The following is a 15,656-nucleotide window of genomic DNA, read 5'->3' as shown; positions in this document are numbered from 1 at the left end:
TGGGCCAAAATCCTGGGCTGTTCTTACAGATACACCTGAGCTCCAGCAGTTGATCTTTTCCACCCCTTGTGCTGTGGACAAACGTGCTGCCTTCGTTTCCTTGAGGGTGACTAAAGGATTTACTACACTGATAAGCACACTTTCCTCTTCCAGTGAGCTAAAACTTGGCCAAGTTACCTCTAAACCAGCCAGAAAGTCTGTTTTTCCTCCTGGTTCTTCCCTGGGGGACCAGGCTGAGGATGAAAGTCCTGGAAAGAGGGGTGGGTGATGATTGTTTACAGGTCTACCTGCCAGTGGTGTGATGCTGCTTGCCACCAGTTTAGTTTGATTTATTCTGAGATCACTGCACCTCACAGCATTCACAGTACCAGGCATGCATAGAATTTCATACTTCTCCTTTGGTTCCAATACAACAGGACTTTCCTTTGGCTTTGGTACTAAACCTTCCAGGCATAAGCCTGTGATTCCCTAAAATAAGTTATCACATGCCAGATAGATCTTGGCATTAGGAAAGCTTTCCCTGTGTGTATTACTCTTTGATGATTGTGTCAAATACATATGGATGGTTACATTCTTGTATCGCTTATCTCTTATATTATGGTGTAGGAGTTCCCCCTGAGCATCACCTGTGCTGCCTTCAGGCTGTTGAGTTTCTCTGAGCCTCTCCTGCTTTTTTTAAGAAGGAATATCAGTGCTTTGTTGACCCAAGCTTATTTCACGGTCTGCTTTGGACTTCATTGACTCTGTCAAGATTAATACTGTGCCACCCTGTTTGTCTGTAAGAATGTAGGGGTTTTGCCTTTAATGTCAGTGCTGGGAAATGAAAAACAGAAAGGAAGCGAGGAGCAAAACTTGGCGTCTGCGTGGTGCTTGTGTTACACCCACGCTGCTGATGGGAGGCTGGATCCCGAGGGCGTTTGCTGGTGCTGGGAGGTACTGGCATCACTGGAGCTGTGCCATAATGGAGCCAGGACTTGGGCTGCCAGCCCAGGTAGGGTTATCCCTTCCATGGCTGGAGGGCCAGTCCTTTGGCAGCTGCTTCCTTTTGAAGTGCTCAGGTCTTGTTAAGTAGCAGAACTCGGCGAGAAGCCCTCTCCGTCTGTGAAAGTAGGTGCTGGTGGTGGAAGTACTTTGGTGACTGGAAAGATTGAAGGAGGGTTTATATCAGGAGTTCCTCCTTTTGGGGAAGCAGTGGGGTACCAGATTCCTGATCTGTGGGTGTCTGTTTTCAGATGGTTCTGGGTAATTTCTGCGTGCCCAGCTCTGGCTGCAGTCGCTGGGTCGGTGGAGTTTCCCGAAGCGCATGCTACGGCTGCGGCTGCACCACAAGGGTGAAGGTGGTGCTGAAGGCACGAAGGTGGTGCTGAGGGTGTGAAACAGGGCGAGGAGCATGAGGGGCTGAGCTGCAGGGCTGCCTGGGGTCACCCCCAGGGCCTGAGCGAGGCTCTTGCTGTTCACACCCAGCTCAGCACGTGGGGCTGCACCAGAACCGTGGGTCCAGTAAGTGCGAGCAGCTCGCAGGCGTCAGCGCTGCCAGCACGAGGCCGCTCCGGTGGTGTGGCCGTGGCTCAGGGCGTCCCCACGATGGTGGGAAACACGTCCTGTCAGGCAGGTGCTGCTCTTGGGGAGCTGCTGATGTTTCTCAGGGCGGCTCAGGTCTGTGGTCAGACATTTCCCTTTCAGTTTTTTAGGTCAGGTGTTATTTTCTGTTTCGGGCACGTTCCACATGTCTGAGAGCTATGTCAGGTACCAAGTTGGCTGCTGCTTAGCTGGTCAAATTCATCCTTAAAGGAGATCACAGCAAGTCCAAAAGCCAGACTTTTCCTTGTGGTCTGTTATTATTTCACTTCATTTAATTTCATTGTATGTTATCTTTTGTTGTTCTGTTGCTATCAATTTAAGACTAGAGAAGCCCTTAAGACTGTCTGGTTTAAGCTCTTGTCTAGGACAAGAATTCCCCATTGGTACTGCATCCATCAGTGTTGGTATGCCAAAATTTCAGCAGCTCCTGGTATGCTGGGGCTTCAGCCTTGTTTTGGAGCCTCTCAGCTGTAATTTTTAATTAGATCCCCCTTAAGTGTTCTGTAAGAAGATATTGGGTGTAACTCAATGGCTGAGTGTCTTGCTCTGTGGTACAACATGAGCTGCTTAGTTGGTGTAGGGGATTTGACTGGTCTTTAATCTTGGAGTCTGGAGGGGAGATTATTTTATAACCCTCATAAATCTCCTGCTATTGCTTTCTGAATTAGTTTGTTTCTGTTTTGTAAGAGTGCTGTAGGCAGAGGACTGTGCTGTGCTAGGGGCAGAGGAATCCTCTTCGCAGAGATGGAGAGCAAGTTGTGTCAGGACTTTGGGCCAGTTTTTGTCTGTCCCCTGTGTCGAAGGTGGGTGATGCTTTTGTTGCATCTCCTGGCCTCATCCCAGATGTTTGAGTCCTGACAATCCCTTGCTTTCAAGACTGAATGAGGAGTACAGGATTTACTCCACATCCCACCAGAGATACTGTGTGTCAGAAGGGAGGAAGGATCCTCTTTGTCACTGTGGAAGCAGGAGTCTGACGTATCCTTTAAGGAGACTGGCAGGAAAATGATAAGCACTGAAGAATGATTTTGGAAACCTAAGTAAGTAAGGATTTTTCCATAAAACCTGAATTCTTGGTATCACATAAATCAATGTGCATGATTGTATATTATGGTATATTATTATATATTTTAGAGAGAACCATTTATTTAGAAAGCTGCACATTTCTCCAGGGAACTAGAATTTAGGCAAAAATGATGCATAATATTGCTGAAGTTGGAATCTGTTTGGGGAATGTCTGCAATATTAATGAAGATAGAGGGCTGTTCAAACACAGCTTCCTAAAACCAGTGTAATATGCAGTGCAAACAAGCACAAAGTTTAATATTGAGTCAAGGCTAAATATTTGCTTTAAATTTTCCCTGTGAGACTGATTTTAATTTTTTTTTTTATTTTTTTTTTTAGTGGAGAATGTAGTGTCCATAAAATCAGCATTTTGGTAGGATTTTCCCAAGCAGTTGTGGCTTCCCTATTTTGTATCCCACTGATAAAAGTGTGTGCGTGGCACCTCGGAACGGCAGCTGGAATCATGTGATTGAGGTGTTTGCTCATTCTTTTTCCTGAAAATATTTCTTCTGCAACAAATTGTAGGCTGGAGAAATGTATGGCTGTCCATGCTTCCCCTTCACTTACCTCAGAAAGATGTTTTTTCTGGGTTGTGTCAGCATTCTGTACCTTAACCCTGCGGAGTCAGCCCAGCTCAGACACCTCCTCCCACCTACAGCTGTGCAGGTGCTTTCTTTCCTTTTTTAGCCTGGCTGTTTGGCTCCTCTTTGGGGTTCACCTTTCTGTTTTTGCAGTACATTAATGTTATTGCCAGTTTGGTTGGTGGCAGCAGTGTTTTCTGGAAACCACGAGCAAATGTCTGGCTCGGGGGTGGTCCATAGCCCTTGTTGGGGGGGCACAGGTTGATGCTGGGGGTTTATTTCAGTGATGGGCTGTGTGTTTACACTGGAGAGGGATCAAAGGGCTCGCAGGGTACACCGTGTGCTACCCCAGAAAGGGAGGCAGCCTGAGCTCAGCATCCTGAGCTTGTGCAGGAGGAGCAGGGGGGGTTTGGATGAGAAATCTTTATTCACCCCCCAGAGAGAGCTCCATTTTCAAAATTCCTGTTCTGCACAGGTGATTGATACCCACGAGGTGTGAAGCTCCTCTTTGCTAATTTTACCCCTGAAAATTGTGGGAAATTTGGGAGGTGCCTTGTTACTTCTTTCTTTGTTTTCGTTCTTTAAGAGATTTCTGTGTGACAGCCTTACTCAAACATCAGGAATATTTAGCTGTGATTTTAGCTGGTAAAAAAAAAAAAAACCACCAAACCAAAACAACACCAAAAGCAAGACCTTTATTAAAAATGCATCTCAAAATGAAAAATCTACTCACCAAAAAATAAATGCTTTCTTTCAAGAACAGGCTAACAGTGGGATTGAATCTCTGATCCCTAAAATTACGTTCTCTATCTCTATCTAATTTAGATTAAACGACAAGAAGTCCTTAGGTAACAGCACTAACGGTTTTCTGTTTCCTATGGTTTAAGGCCAAAAGGTGATTTATGTAGGAAATCAGCATTTGCCTCAGTGCTGATGGTATTTTGAGAGACTGAAACAATTTCACTGAGATAAAATATAATAGAGAGGAAATATCCATATAATTCTTGAAACAGATTGCACATTGATCTTTTCAGAGAATTTAGTGTTAGTCCTGCTTCATTTATCTCACAAATTGGAACAGTATAAACTGTATTTTATTTTTTTTAAACTTCTATTTCCTTAACAAGGTTGAGGTTGTTCAGCACTTCCAGGAAAAAGGAGTACTCAAGTTCTTTATTTTTTATGGAGCCCTGAGTGCTGAACAGTTTGGGGACCAAATGCTTGATTTTATTTTTTATTTTTTTGATTAAGGTGTGCATGAGAATATATACATGTTCAAATATTATCAAATGTTGGCAGGATTAGTCAGGCAAAATCCTGAGAAGAATTTCTGCCTCAAAAAAAGCAATCTTCTAACATTTCCTTTCCTTTTTTTTTCAGGTGGATTTGGAGCCAGAAGGCAAAGTGTTTGTTGTGATAACTCTTACAGGAAGCTTCACAGAAGGTAAGGGAGAGTTACTCTGGCTTGTTTCCATTCCGAGCTGGACTCTGGTCTGTGTCCCTGCCATCAGTTCCAGAGCAGTGCAGATGTTTGGATGCTTCAGGGGCCACATGCTGTGGTGTGCCTGAGATTTCTTGAGTGATGGGGGAAATGTGGAAGGGGCCGCTGGTGACAGCTGGAGCTGTGTGTGCTCTCTGCTCCGATCTCAGACCTGGGGAGCCGCTTCGTGCTCATCTGCTTTATTTCCCTGAAGCTGTCCTTCAGACAGATTGCTTTTGTCACTCGTGTTTTTCACCTGGCTGCCTCTTGAAGGGCAAGCTGAGGAGAAAGAAGAGTATGTTTAAAACAGAGCATATTTAAAACATCTGGATGATTTTTGTTCTGTGGTGGTTCGCGTCTACTTCACGAGCATTTCTTCTTCCCGGGCTCACTTCGCATGGGAAGCTTGCAAGTTTTCAGTGTGGCACCTGCCCCAAAAAAGTATTTGGGCAGCCTTTTTTTGGTAACTATATTTTATAGTTTATAGATGGTTTTGATGTCCCTGTTCTTTACTGTGATACCAGTTATAAGTGTGGATGTGAGCTGTGCTGCAGCAACCCACGAAATCTTTCTATTTGTATCCAGAGAACAGGGAGAGTGCCAAGGTGTGCTGGGGAGTCCTGGAGGAATCTCTTGCAGGGATGAAAAGGATGTTAGAAATTGGCTTTAATTTCCTATGACAGGACCAGGGATGGAAAGAGAAGAAACTGGAGGGCTTTGACTGACTTACATCCCAGTTTGTATCCACATGCAGGAGCAACATGCTTGGCCATTTAATGTTTAATTCTACTTTTGTCCCTTTTGGTGGAAATGTGGAGGTTCTGAATTGTATTTGAAATTTTAAGGGTTGTTTTTTTTTAAGAAGTCTGAGAATAATTCACTACTTGAAAGCTCAAAAAGCAACTTCCCAGTTGTTCCCCTGATCTGGAGGGCAGCCACTGCCACATCCTCCTGCTCCCTATGACTTCCTATGCCAAGCTAGTTGTTTAGTTTATGGAAATAGTCAGATTCACAAGGTCTCAGGCACTATCTACCCCCAGTAAAGTAAAAGCTGAAAAAGTGAGCAAAGAGAGGGAGGAAATAGGGAGGATAAGAAGAAAAATTAGAAAAACCGAAAAAACCCTGACAAAACAATCAACACTGGGGTTTAGGCCCACCTGAGACTGCCCTATTTTCTTTGTCCTATTTTGTTTGCCCTGTTTTGCTTGCTCAAAACAGGCAGTCCTGGTGGTGCTCAGACTTTACCTTTAGGAGTGGTGGTTTTTTAGTTTGACCAAAAGTTCCTCTGACCAAAATCTTCATTCTGTTCAGCAGGGGTGGGGGAGCAGGGTGTCACTCCTGTGAGTCTGACAGAGGTATTTGAGTCCTGTCAGGATGTGAGGGCAGGAGAGGAAACACACAGCTGGAAGGAGGTTAGTCCTTTGCAGGTTCCCACATGGCTCCTCTGCCCATCAGTGCTGCCCTGCTGTTTTGAGGCAGGGAGACCTGCCTGTTTGATGTGCTAAAAACACATGCAGTTTTTTCAGAAAAAGGAACAGAGCAATAGGAAGTGAGGGAGGCCTAGAGAAATTATACCTGCCTGTCTTTATTTTCTCTGCTTGGATATACTTGCTGCGCTAAGCTGTATCTGATTATATTAACTACTCTCATTCAGCTGATGTTTCCTGTGTAAAAAGCAACCAGTGCAAAATTAAAATGAAAATCTCCTTACCTTGTGAGGAGATTACCTCTCACAGAATACTCTAGGGAACCCTCAATGATCATCAAGGTCCAATTCCTGAACTCCCCAGGGGTGACACATCCCTGGTGGCCCTGGCACCCAGCTGGGGTGGAGGGAAGCACACTCTTCCCCAGCCATCTCCCTCACTGACCCAAGAGCTGTTTCAGTCCAGGCTGTTTTATAGAGAAGGTGAAGACTGACTTCTGCCTGCCAGACTTCAGACATTGCTTAGGGTTTGATTTCTCTCCCCTTCTCAAATGAATCTATTTACTCTTTTCTGGATTTTCTTTATTTCACCCTATTAGGATTACTTTTTCAAGGCATCAAGTGTTTTTCAAGTCATACAGTTCCTTTTGAAAACTTTCTTATTCTTTTTGCTCTGGATATTAATACGACGTTTTCCCCCCTGAGGAGCTGGGAACTGGAGCAGGGTGCAGTGTGTGGGACCACACCAAGCTCTGCCCAGCCCTGGGAACTGCAGGAGCTGTGGTTTAACAGAACCCAGAGTCCTGCTTCCTCCCCTCCCTGTGATCCCATGTGCGTGCCAGGAACTCTGAGATAATCCACAGGACCTTTGAGATAATCCACAAGATCTCAACACTTGCAGGCCCTTTTAAAGGAAAAAAAAAAATCTGCTTTATTGCTCTTTTACACACGTAGTGCTCTTGAGGTGCCCCAGAGGGCATTGCTCAGCTGGTGACACAAATTCAGAGCTGCTCTCCAGTGCTTGTTGCTTTTTCCCACTCAACATTGGTTCCAGCTGTGAAAGAGCAGACCCTGAATTAGCTCTTCTTGGGCAGGAGATGACTGATTTGAAATAAAAAGCCTTGCAGTGAGTGTGGGTGAACCACTGCTGCGGTTTGTGCCTCTGGACCCCTGGGAGAAGTCAGAAGAGATTCCCCAGGGCTGGTGATGGTGCCTGGGCCAGGCTGTTTGGTCAGGCTGGACACAGAGAGGCCCCAGGTGTGTGCCTGGATGGATTGAACCTCTCCCCTTGCAGCTCTGGTGTCCCAGAGCCAGCCCTGTCCCCTCGCAGCTTTGCCTGCAAGGTGTGCTGCATGCCCTCAGTTTGCCACCTCTCTGTTTGCTCTATTTAATTCTGAGCAAAGCTAATTAAATTAATACTAATGAAGGATTTGACTGAATTAATGAATGAAGCAAGCCCTGTAGAAAATAGTGTTTCTATTTTTACCCCTGGAATTTGCCTTTTTTTTAATTTTATTTTTTCATGTTGTCACTCAAAGTGATAATTCTGACTTGAAGTTCAGTTTTAATTTCATCATTCTGAGGTAAGTAATAGTTGTTTCTTTTCTTTCAGTGTCAGCAAAGACAATGACAAAATTGAGTTCTGGGCAAGAAATAGAATGACAAGAATATTGAAAGGCCTAGTGAGTTGGTAGTGCAGATATAGCACCTGTTACTAAATATTTCATGTTGGTAGGGTTTGCAGCAGCAAGGAATCATATTGGAAGGGACCTTTAGGAGCATCTAGTTCCATCCCCCCAAGGGGGAAGCTGAACCTGCTTACCTGCAGGTAACCTGAAGCAGGTTCAGGAAGGCCAAACCTGCTTCTGGACCAGGAAATGCTTCTTTGATTTGCAGCTGGCACATTAAAATAGTTTGTCCTCAGACACAGAGACTCTTGGCATTTTGGTGTCATTTTTCTTAGAGTACATTTTTCTAACATGAAGTTTTTTTAAAGAAATAATATTTTCTCTGACAGGTACCACTAAAGATCTGCAGCCTAAAAGTGGGACATAAGTATTGTGCTAACAAGATCCTTGCTCTGCACTATAATGTAGCCCTTCAGCCCCATAAAGTTTCTATTGACAGATCTGTTATCAGCTTCTTGCACAACAGGGAGGAAAAAGAGTTTTACCAGTCCTCTGTAAACTGCAGTAATGACTGCTTTCAGCCCATCTTTTATAGTTAAAGGAATAAATGCTGGAAACTAGGAACCAAGTAATAAAAAAATTCCCTGTTCTCATCCCCTGGTTCTTGGGCCACTCTTTTCTTTTGGTTTACTGTCTCTAGCAGAGTTTTAAAGCTTGAGGTAGACACCACCCAGAAAACCTGCTGGTCCAAACAGGCCATATCAGTGCAGAAAGTTCTGCTGTCTTTGGTTCACAGTCTGGAAGGACATGGAAGTCTTTAATGTCTAGCCCAAAGCCTTATGTGGCAGAGACCAGCAGGAGACATGCATTTCTTCTCTTGTATTGTTTTTTTCCAATGTTTACACTTTTTTTTCAGTGCTTTACACTTGTCACACATGCTGCAGGCGAGGGATTTCCAGATCCACTCCATGTTGGTTCAGCTCTGCATTTTCAGATGGAGATAGGTCAGCACAGTGTTGAGTTCATGGGAGAGAAAATGTACCCAAAATGTGCCCTGAGAAGACTGAGCTCTTGCAGGGACCAGGAATGTAATCCACAAATGCTGTGCATCTCTGTGTGGCAGGCATGTGTACTTCAGTGAATCCCCAGCCTTTCTGAAAGATGTCAGTCACGTGAAAAACTAAAATGCCAGGTTAAAAAATAAAAGGTTCCAGAGGCTGATCTTGAAGTCTTGAGCAGGTATTGGTCTCCTGGAGGTCACACCCTGCACACCCCAACAGAGGTTTGTCAGCCAAGCCAGGGGGAGCAGGAGCAGCTCTGTCCTTGTCCCAAAGCCTCCATGAGTTCCTTTTTTTTTGCATTTCAGAGTGAAACTTTCAAAATGTGCATGTTGCATTTCAGGTGTAAATATTGCGGGGAGAACCCAAGTATTCTTGCACCCTGGAGTGCTCATATCTCACATATGTCATCTCTCTGCCATTAAATAAAAGAAAACAAAACAAGGCAAGTTTGTTAAATTCTGAAATATTATCTGAAATAATATCTGAAGAGAAGAAATATTTCAACAGGAAAACAAACAAACAAAGCTGTTTATTCCTGGTAGCAGGAAGAGCCAGACCCTGGGAAATGTGATTTGCTTGATGTTCATGGAGGGACTGTAATGCAGAGGCAGGAGAGCAGCACCCCAGCCTGACACATCCACAAGACTACTTTTATTTCTCAGAAAATGGTCCATGTGAGCCCTACAGCTATTACAGTGTGTCTAATGCCAAGAGGTTTTTGTCAGTAATTTGTGACTTGCCAAGATCTGCCAACTGCAGAGATACCCGGGCAGTGTAAAAATGCAACAAACAGCAATATCAGGGTTAACTTCACTTCCTCAGTGGGCTGTGTTTTGTCTGGGCTCTGAAACCTAGAGATAAATATTCAAGCTTGCAATCAGCCCTGGGATTTCAGTGTTCCTGGCTGTAATGAGGAACAGAGGTTTCTTTGCTTTATTTGAATGTGATTCCTGGAAGAGGTGACGGTGGTTCCCAGAGGAGCTGAAACCTCCTTGGCCTTGGAGGACAGGGCTCTGCTGGAGCTGGTGTTTGTGCTGCACTGGGGCAGGATGGTGAGTGTGGGATGGAAGGAGAGGAGCATGAAGCTATAGGAGGTGAGTGCTGGGATCCAGGGGTGATGGCACAGCCCTGGTTGCTGCTCCCTGAGGCTGTTTCATGGCCATCCCTCTCTGGAGCCAGTGTGGGTAAGGCACCTGGATGATAAACTGGACTGGGATGAAGGAAGTGCCCCGACAGTAGCACACTTCAGGCTGTGCCTGCCTGAATTTCTCTAGACCACAGTTTGTGAAGTGTCTGACAGAGATGAAAATAGGGTAATAGGTGAGATGAGATAGGTAGATGGCTGTCCAAAAGCCTTAGTGCTTTACCAGGAGTCACTCTGTAAATACGTGCCAGAACCTGCAGGAAAAAAATACCAACAAAACCATGGTGTTTGTTTCATTATATGTATATATATATAAAAATCTATAAAACTTGGTCCCCAGCAACTATCAAATTAGGCTGTATCCCATTTAGTATCTGAGTGTCTCAACTCTGGCTGCTGGAGGAGACTCCTGATTTAGGTGGTTAGGACACAAGGATTTTCCTTGTGTCTGGAAGATGCTGTTGTGCTGCAGTGTTTAATGACCTCAGTTTACCTGGGGGCTATTTGGGCATCCTTAGTGCTCATGAGGAGAGCCAAGGCTCCCTCTGGCTCCACAGACATCAGGAGGATCAGCAGCATCATCAGCAGCATCTGTTGCATGGTGAGGGTGTTGAGCAGCTCAGTCCTGCACCTCGCTGCAGGGGGGAACATCTCCCAAACAGCCAAGGGCAGAACTGGATCTTCAGCATTAGGTGAGCTGCCATGGAGCTGGAGGAAGCAGAACTCATCTTCTGGTGATGCTTTAGGAGGTGAATACTCACATTTGTAATTTATACACCTCTGTTTTAGGTTGTTCCAGACAATGCCCAGCAGAAAATAATGAGTTTCCTGCTCTTCAGTGCCAGCTGTTTTTGTTTCCTGGAGTGCTTCAGCAGCGATGGTTCTGTTTGTTTTCCAGAATGAAATGCTGAATCAAAATAGAGCTTTGAGCAAAGATATCCTGATGTTGTTTGGCCAGGGTGACCTCAAGCTTGGCAGAGGCAAGAGAGGGAGGGATGAAAGCTTCTGCTGTCCCTGTCTGCTGTCTTTGGGGAAATCTTACTCATTTGCGATTGGGGATAAACTGCATGCCATCAGCGTGGCTCGGAGTGCTGTGGACACCACCTGCCCTGAGCTGCCTCAGTGGCTGCTCCCCCTGGCACTGCCAGCACTGCTGGTGGTTGCAGATGAGGGAATGAGGCAGTTTCATAATTGAGGGTGAATCTGTCTGTCTGAAAAGGATGCTCTTGGGTTTTCCTGGGGCTGCTTTGAGTGAGGCCAGTTCTGCACCAGCTGTCTGGACTGGGAAATTGGAGCAGGGCTGTGGTTGGTTTTTGGGCCAGAATTCTCTTTGACTGAGCTCAGCCCTGCCCTGGGTACTGCAGTGAGGCAGGAGGGGAAACACAGAACCACAACACTGATGCAGAGGAGGGAGGGAGGCAGGAGGTCTGGCTGAGCAGGTGTCCTGCTCTCCTTGCTCCATCTGCTGAGACAAGGGGAAAGGGCAGTGAATGGTGGAAAAGTTGCTTGGAGAAGAAATAGAGCCATAAGGGTCTGGAAGACCGCCAGAGATAAGAAATATCTTAGAGAGAAAAGGAGAGAGATAGAAGGAAGTAGGGGACTGGTCTGGGGAGTGGTGATGGATGGATATGGGCAGGAGTAGTCTGGAAAAAGCAGTTTAAAGAAGCCCAAAGGGTTAAAGGAGGTGGGAGGAGGAGAATATGGACAGAGGGATTGTAGAGGAGCTGCAGGGGACAGGGAATGGCTGCAGCAGTAGCATAGCTGTGACCATCAAAGCCAGTTTCTTGCTGGAGTCTGGAACTGTTTTTAATCCCAGAACCTCAGCTCTTTTCTGCCGTCTAGCTGCCAGACCTGTTGAGCATGTGTGTCTGCCACTACACAGATCCACACAGCAAAGCACAGTCCTTTCCTGGGAAGTGTGTGTTCTCCTTTCCTCTCTCCCTGGAGCTGTGTGCTCAAAACCACAGCTTTGCTGCTGAGCCAGGACCGAGGAGACTGCTGCAGTTCCAGCAGATGAACTTGCTTCCAACAATAATTTTCTTTGTTTATGAAATGTAGGAAATTGCCTTAAAGCCAGAAACCTTTTCATTTGAAGGATATCACTAGAAAATCAAACTCTGAAAAGTCAGGCAGTGCCAAATTTTTGTGTCTAAGATGTGTCCTTCCTGTATGTTCACAGTACAAAATTGCAGATCACACTTGCAAGTCAGCAAGGATAAAGGCAGAAAAATGTTTCTTGTCCAGCCTGCCCTGCTCAGAGTTCTTAGGTGTTGAGTGAGGAATCCTTACAGAGTGATGGCCTCAGTCTAGTCCTACACCTGTTTTTACTTGCATTGACTCTGGTTCTGTATTTCACTTGTGAATGAAGGTCAAAGTGGGAAAAACAAGCCCTTCAAGGGAAGGGTCCAGTTGCATCCAGAAGTGCTGGTGACAACTTGCACATGAAGGCCATGGCAGAGAAATCCCTGTGTCCCATGATCTGGCTGGGAAATGGCTGTGTGGGAAGGCAGTGCTGGAAGGAAGACAGGGTGCTGTGTGGGGGGAGAACTGCTTAAACCTGTGTGAGGGTAGTTGTGACAATCAAACCATGGGCTGGCTTTCATCTCCTGTCATTTGAGCCTAAACAAATTCCCTCCTTAAGTGTTTCTTCCCCACTGAAGGTCTGAGAATGAAGATGAAGCGAGGTACAGGTTTTAGGTGTCTCTCACAAGCTGTTAGAGAAAGTGACTTTCTTCCTGCTCGCCCACCTCTGCTTGTTTGTTAATTGAGAGGAGTGAGATGGGAGAGCCTGCAGGAGGCAGAATATTGATTTACTGCTGCTGTTCTTACACCTGCTGGAAAGGGTCACCTATTTGGGAGAATGAAATCGGTGGATGTGACATTATGGAGCTGCTGACACCAGACTGCCCAAGCAGTGTGATGGTGAGTCGCCATCCCTGGAAGTGTTCAAGGAACAGCTGGACGTGGCACTCAGTGCTGTGGTTTTGCTGACAGTGTGATGTTTGGTCAAAGGTTGGACTCAATGATCTTGGAGGTCTTTTCCAGACTTTATGATTCTATGATGCTGAGCCAAGGCAAGCAATACCCTGTCCATGTGGCAGCCAGCATTTTTAAAGCTGTATTTGTTTGGATTCGGGACATCTGCTTTTGAAATCCCAGAGGCATATTTCAGAAGTGGAGAAATATGTATTTCGGGGTGAAAACCATGTTTGGGAGGAGATGGGGAAGGGGGAAAGAATCAGGTCCAGCTGTGTTAGCTACTGGGAAGCTGTTGGGGACAACAGCGCTTATTGAAGGCACCGCTCCTGGCCTGCAGCCCTTGGGAAATCCTTCTGGGAAATCACAACAATCCCCTGGCACTGGGAGGGACACAGAACTCATGGTCTCTGCCATCTGCAGGAGTTTCAGGATGGATTGTGTGATCCCAGCCTGTGCACTGAGTACTTCCTTGCTGCATTGCCAAGGTGGGATGTGTTGAGAAGAGGTGTTACTTCTCGGCAGAGCTCTACGCAATAAGCTGGGAATACAAGAGGCTGAATTTATTTTTCTTGACAGATGCTTTGCTGCAGCAGTGTGTTACTCAGCCCATGGTGTGTGGGAGCCTGCATGGGAGAGTGACATGGTAAACAACCTGCTTTTTGAGGCTGTTGAAATTAGAGGACTCACTGGCAAGCTGCCACATGGAAATCTCAGAAGTTCCCAGGTCAGCTGTGTGATCAGAGCTCAGCTTGCTGCCAGACCACTTGGGCTCCACAGCTGTGCGGTGACCAGTCCACCAGGAGAATCCTGGTGGTGATTCAGGTGCTGATCATCCTGCCCAGTGAGCCCAAGTGCACCTCCAGGGAAAAAGCTGAGGCCTCTGATGACAGCAGTTGGAGGCCCCAGTGGCAGAAAAAGGGGAATATTTAACTTGTCCTGTTAAATTAGCTGTCCCAGTTACTTTGTTCCTGACTAGATTCCAGCTGTGCTTTGGGGTACAGTTTGCTTTCTCATGGAGATGTGCAGTGCCCTTGGTGAGGAAGGTCTAGATTTCATCTTGGGGATGGCTGCTGCATTGAGGGATGTTGTTGCTTACTTGTGGAGATGCTGCAAAACTTTGAGACCCTCTGCACACAATCTGCTTGATATTCCCATCTCAACTGGATTTTTTGTTCATCCTGGTTTCTTTGTGTGTTTTGTCTTTGTGTTCCATAAAAAGTATTCTCCTGCTCCTCCTTCTTTTGGGGTTGATGTTAAACCTGTGTCTCTAGCAAATTGCACTGCCTGGACATAAATGTGTGAGTTTTGAGCAGATATAGTTGATTGTCAGGCATTGTGTGGACACCTTTGTTTCAGTACCAAAGCAGCCAACTTCTGAAGCTGTTCCTGTGCCCCAAAAAGGGGATGTCCCCAAAGCATCCACTTTAAAAATAGCTTTAAACTGCACTGGGTTAAAAATAGGTTTGAATTGGATCTCGTGCTTGCCTGTGTGGGCTGGGCCTCCCAAAAGTGTGTTGTGATCCCTGCTATGGAACCACCCACGAGCATATGAGCTGCTGGTGGTTGTGACATGCAGGAGCCCCCAGGCAGGGGCAGCAGGGAGGGTTCAGGATCTCCTGCTACCAATTCTGTTTTTCTGGAGGATTCTGCACGAGTGATGGGAGCTTTGACTTACAAATGCTGTCACTCTGTTAGTGTTGATTCTGCTCTGTAGTCAGCGTGGTTTGAGATCTTCTAAATCCGAGGGCTTCTGGCATATGAATTAATCATGGCAAAGATCAAAGTTGCTTTGCTAGTTTTATTTTCCTGTTTTTAATGAATAATGTATCAAAATAGTTTCCTTCCCTAGTAAATCACATCTCAACGTTTTTCTCTTGAGTTTAGTAAGTGGGAAGGACTAACAGGAGGTTTTACAATGGAAATTTGCTTGCCTAAGCACAAGGAAATAGTAATGATTGTGAGGGGAGGAGGGAGAGGAATCGGTTTGTTAAGGATCTAATGAGCCATGCAGTAAGAAGTGTTTTGGGTTTTTTTTCCTTTCTTATGTAGGTCAGTGTGACAGGAGTGGGTTATGGAGCATTTCAGTAGATCTGAGATGGCAGGGAGGGGGCTTCATTGTGAGGAGGGAACAGTGGGGCTGGGGTGACTTTTAGATTCCAATTCTGCTGGAAGACCATGTTCAGCTACAGCCAGAGGGAAGCACCTGTCTGGGATATGACCAGACGAATTTATTTTGCTTTTTGGAACTGTGTCTTACTGGGTAGGGGACAGATAGGAGGTGGCATTCTGGTCACAGTGCCAATCTGGGGCTCTGACGGCCTCAGTTCAGTGCTCAGGTCTCTCCTGTCTCCCTCAAATCCCTCCTCTGCTTTTTAAATAAAATAATTTTCTCCTGGAGTTTGCTCTCTGTGCAAGCTGTGACAGTTCTTTGCCATTGTTGCCCAAGCCTGGTCTCTCAGGCAAACAGATATACAGTGAGGTTTTGCAAATGAATGCAAGAACTTGTAGAGATGAAATGGTAAGGTTACTCACTATAGAAATTAGTGGAAATGCTTTTCCATTTACATTTTTCAACCTTGTGCAACATACTGTTGGTGCCTTGCTTCAGAGCTGTCAACATCTGCAAGCAAAACCAACTTTTCTTAGACAACAACAACAATGACAACAACTTTTCCAAGAAAAATGGTGTAATAGCAAATGTGGAAAAGCTG

At 45.7% G+C, this 15,656-nt stretch overlaps 1 protein-coding gene across 2 annotated transcripts in view; it reads left to right on the top strand.

The window, feature by feature from the left end:
* Positions 1–15,656, top strand: part of PRKCH (protein kinase C eta) — a 113,081-nt gene that overhangs the window by 22,362 nt on the left and 75,063 nt on the right. For both annotated transcript variants that reach the window (XM_005520049.3, XM_088057738.1), the window contains exon 2: positions 4,608–4,671. In XM_005520049.3, coding sequence (XP_005520106.2) covers positions 4,608–4,671 — 64 coding nt within the window. The remainder of the gene's footprint in view (positions 1–4,607; positions 4,672–15,656) is intronic.

This window comes from Pseudopodoces humilis, chromosome 7 (genome assembly GCF_049639895.1).
Source record: "Pseudopodoces humilis isolate 2021_Gansu_Grassland_sample_001 chromosome 7, ASM4963989v1, whole genome shotgun sequence".
NCBI lineage: Eukaryota > Metazoa > Chordata > Aves > Passeriformes > Paridae > Pseudopodoces > Pseudopodoces humilis.
Note: the sequence above shows the minus strand (reverse complement) of the source record. Positions and strands in the feature narration are given on the sequence as shown.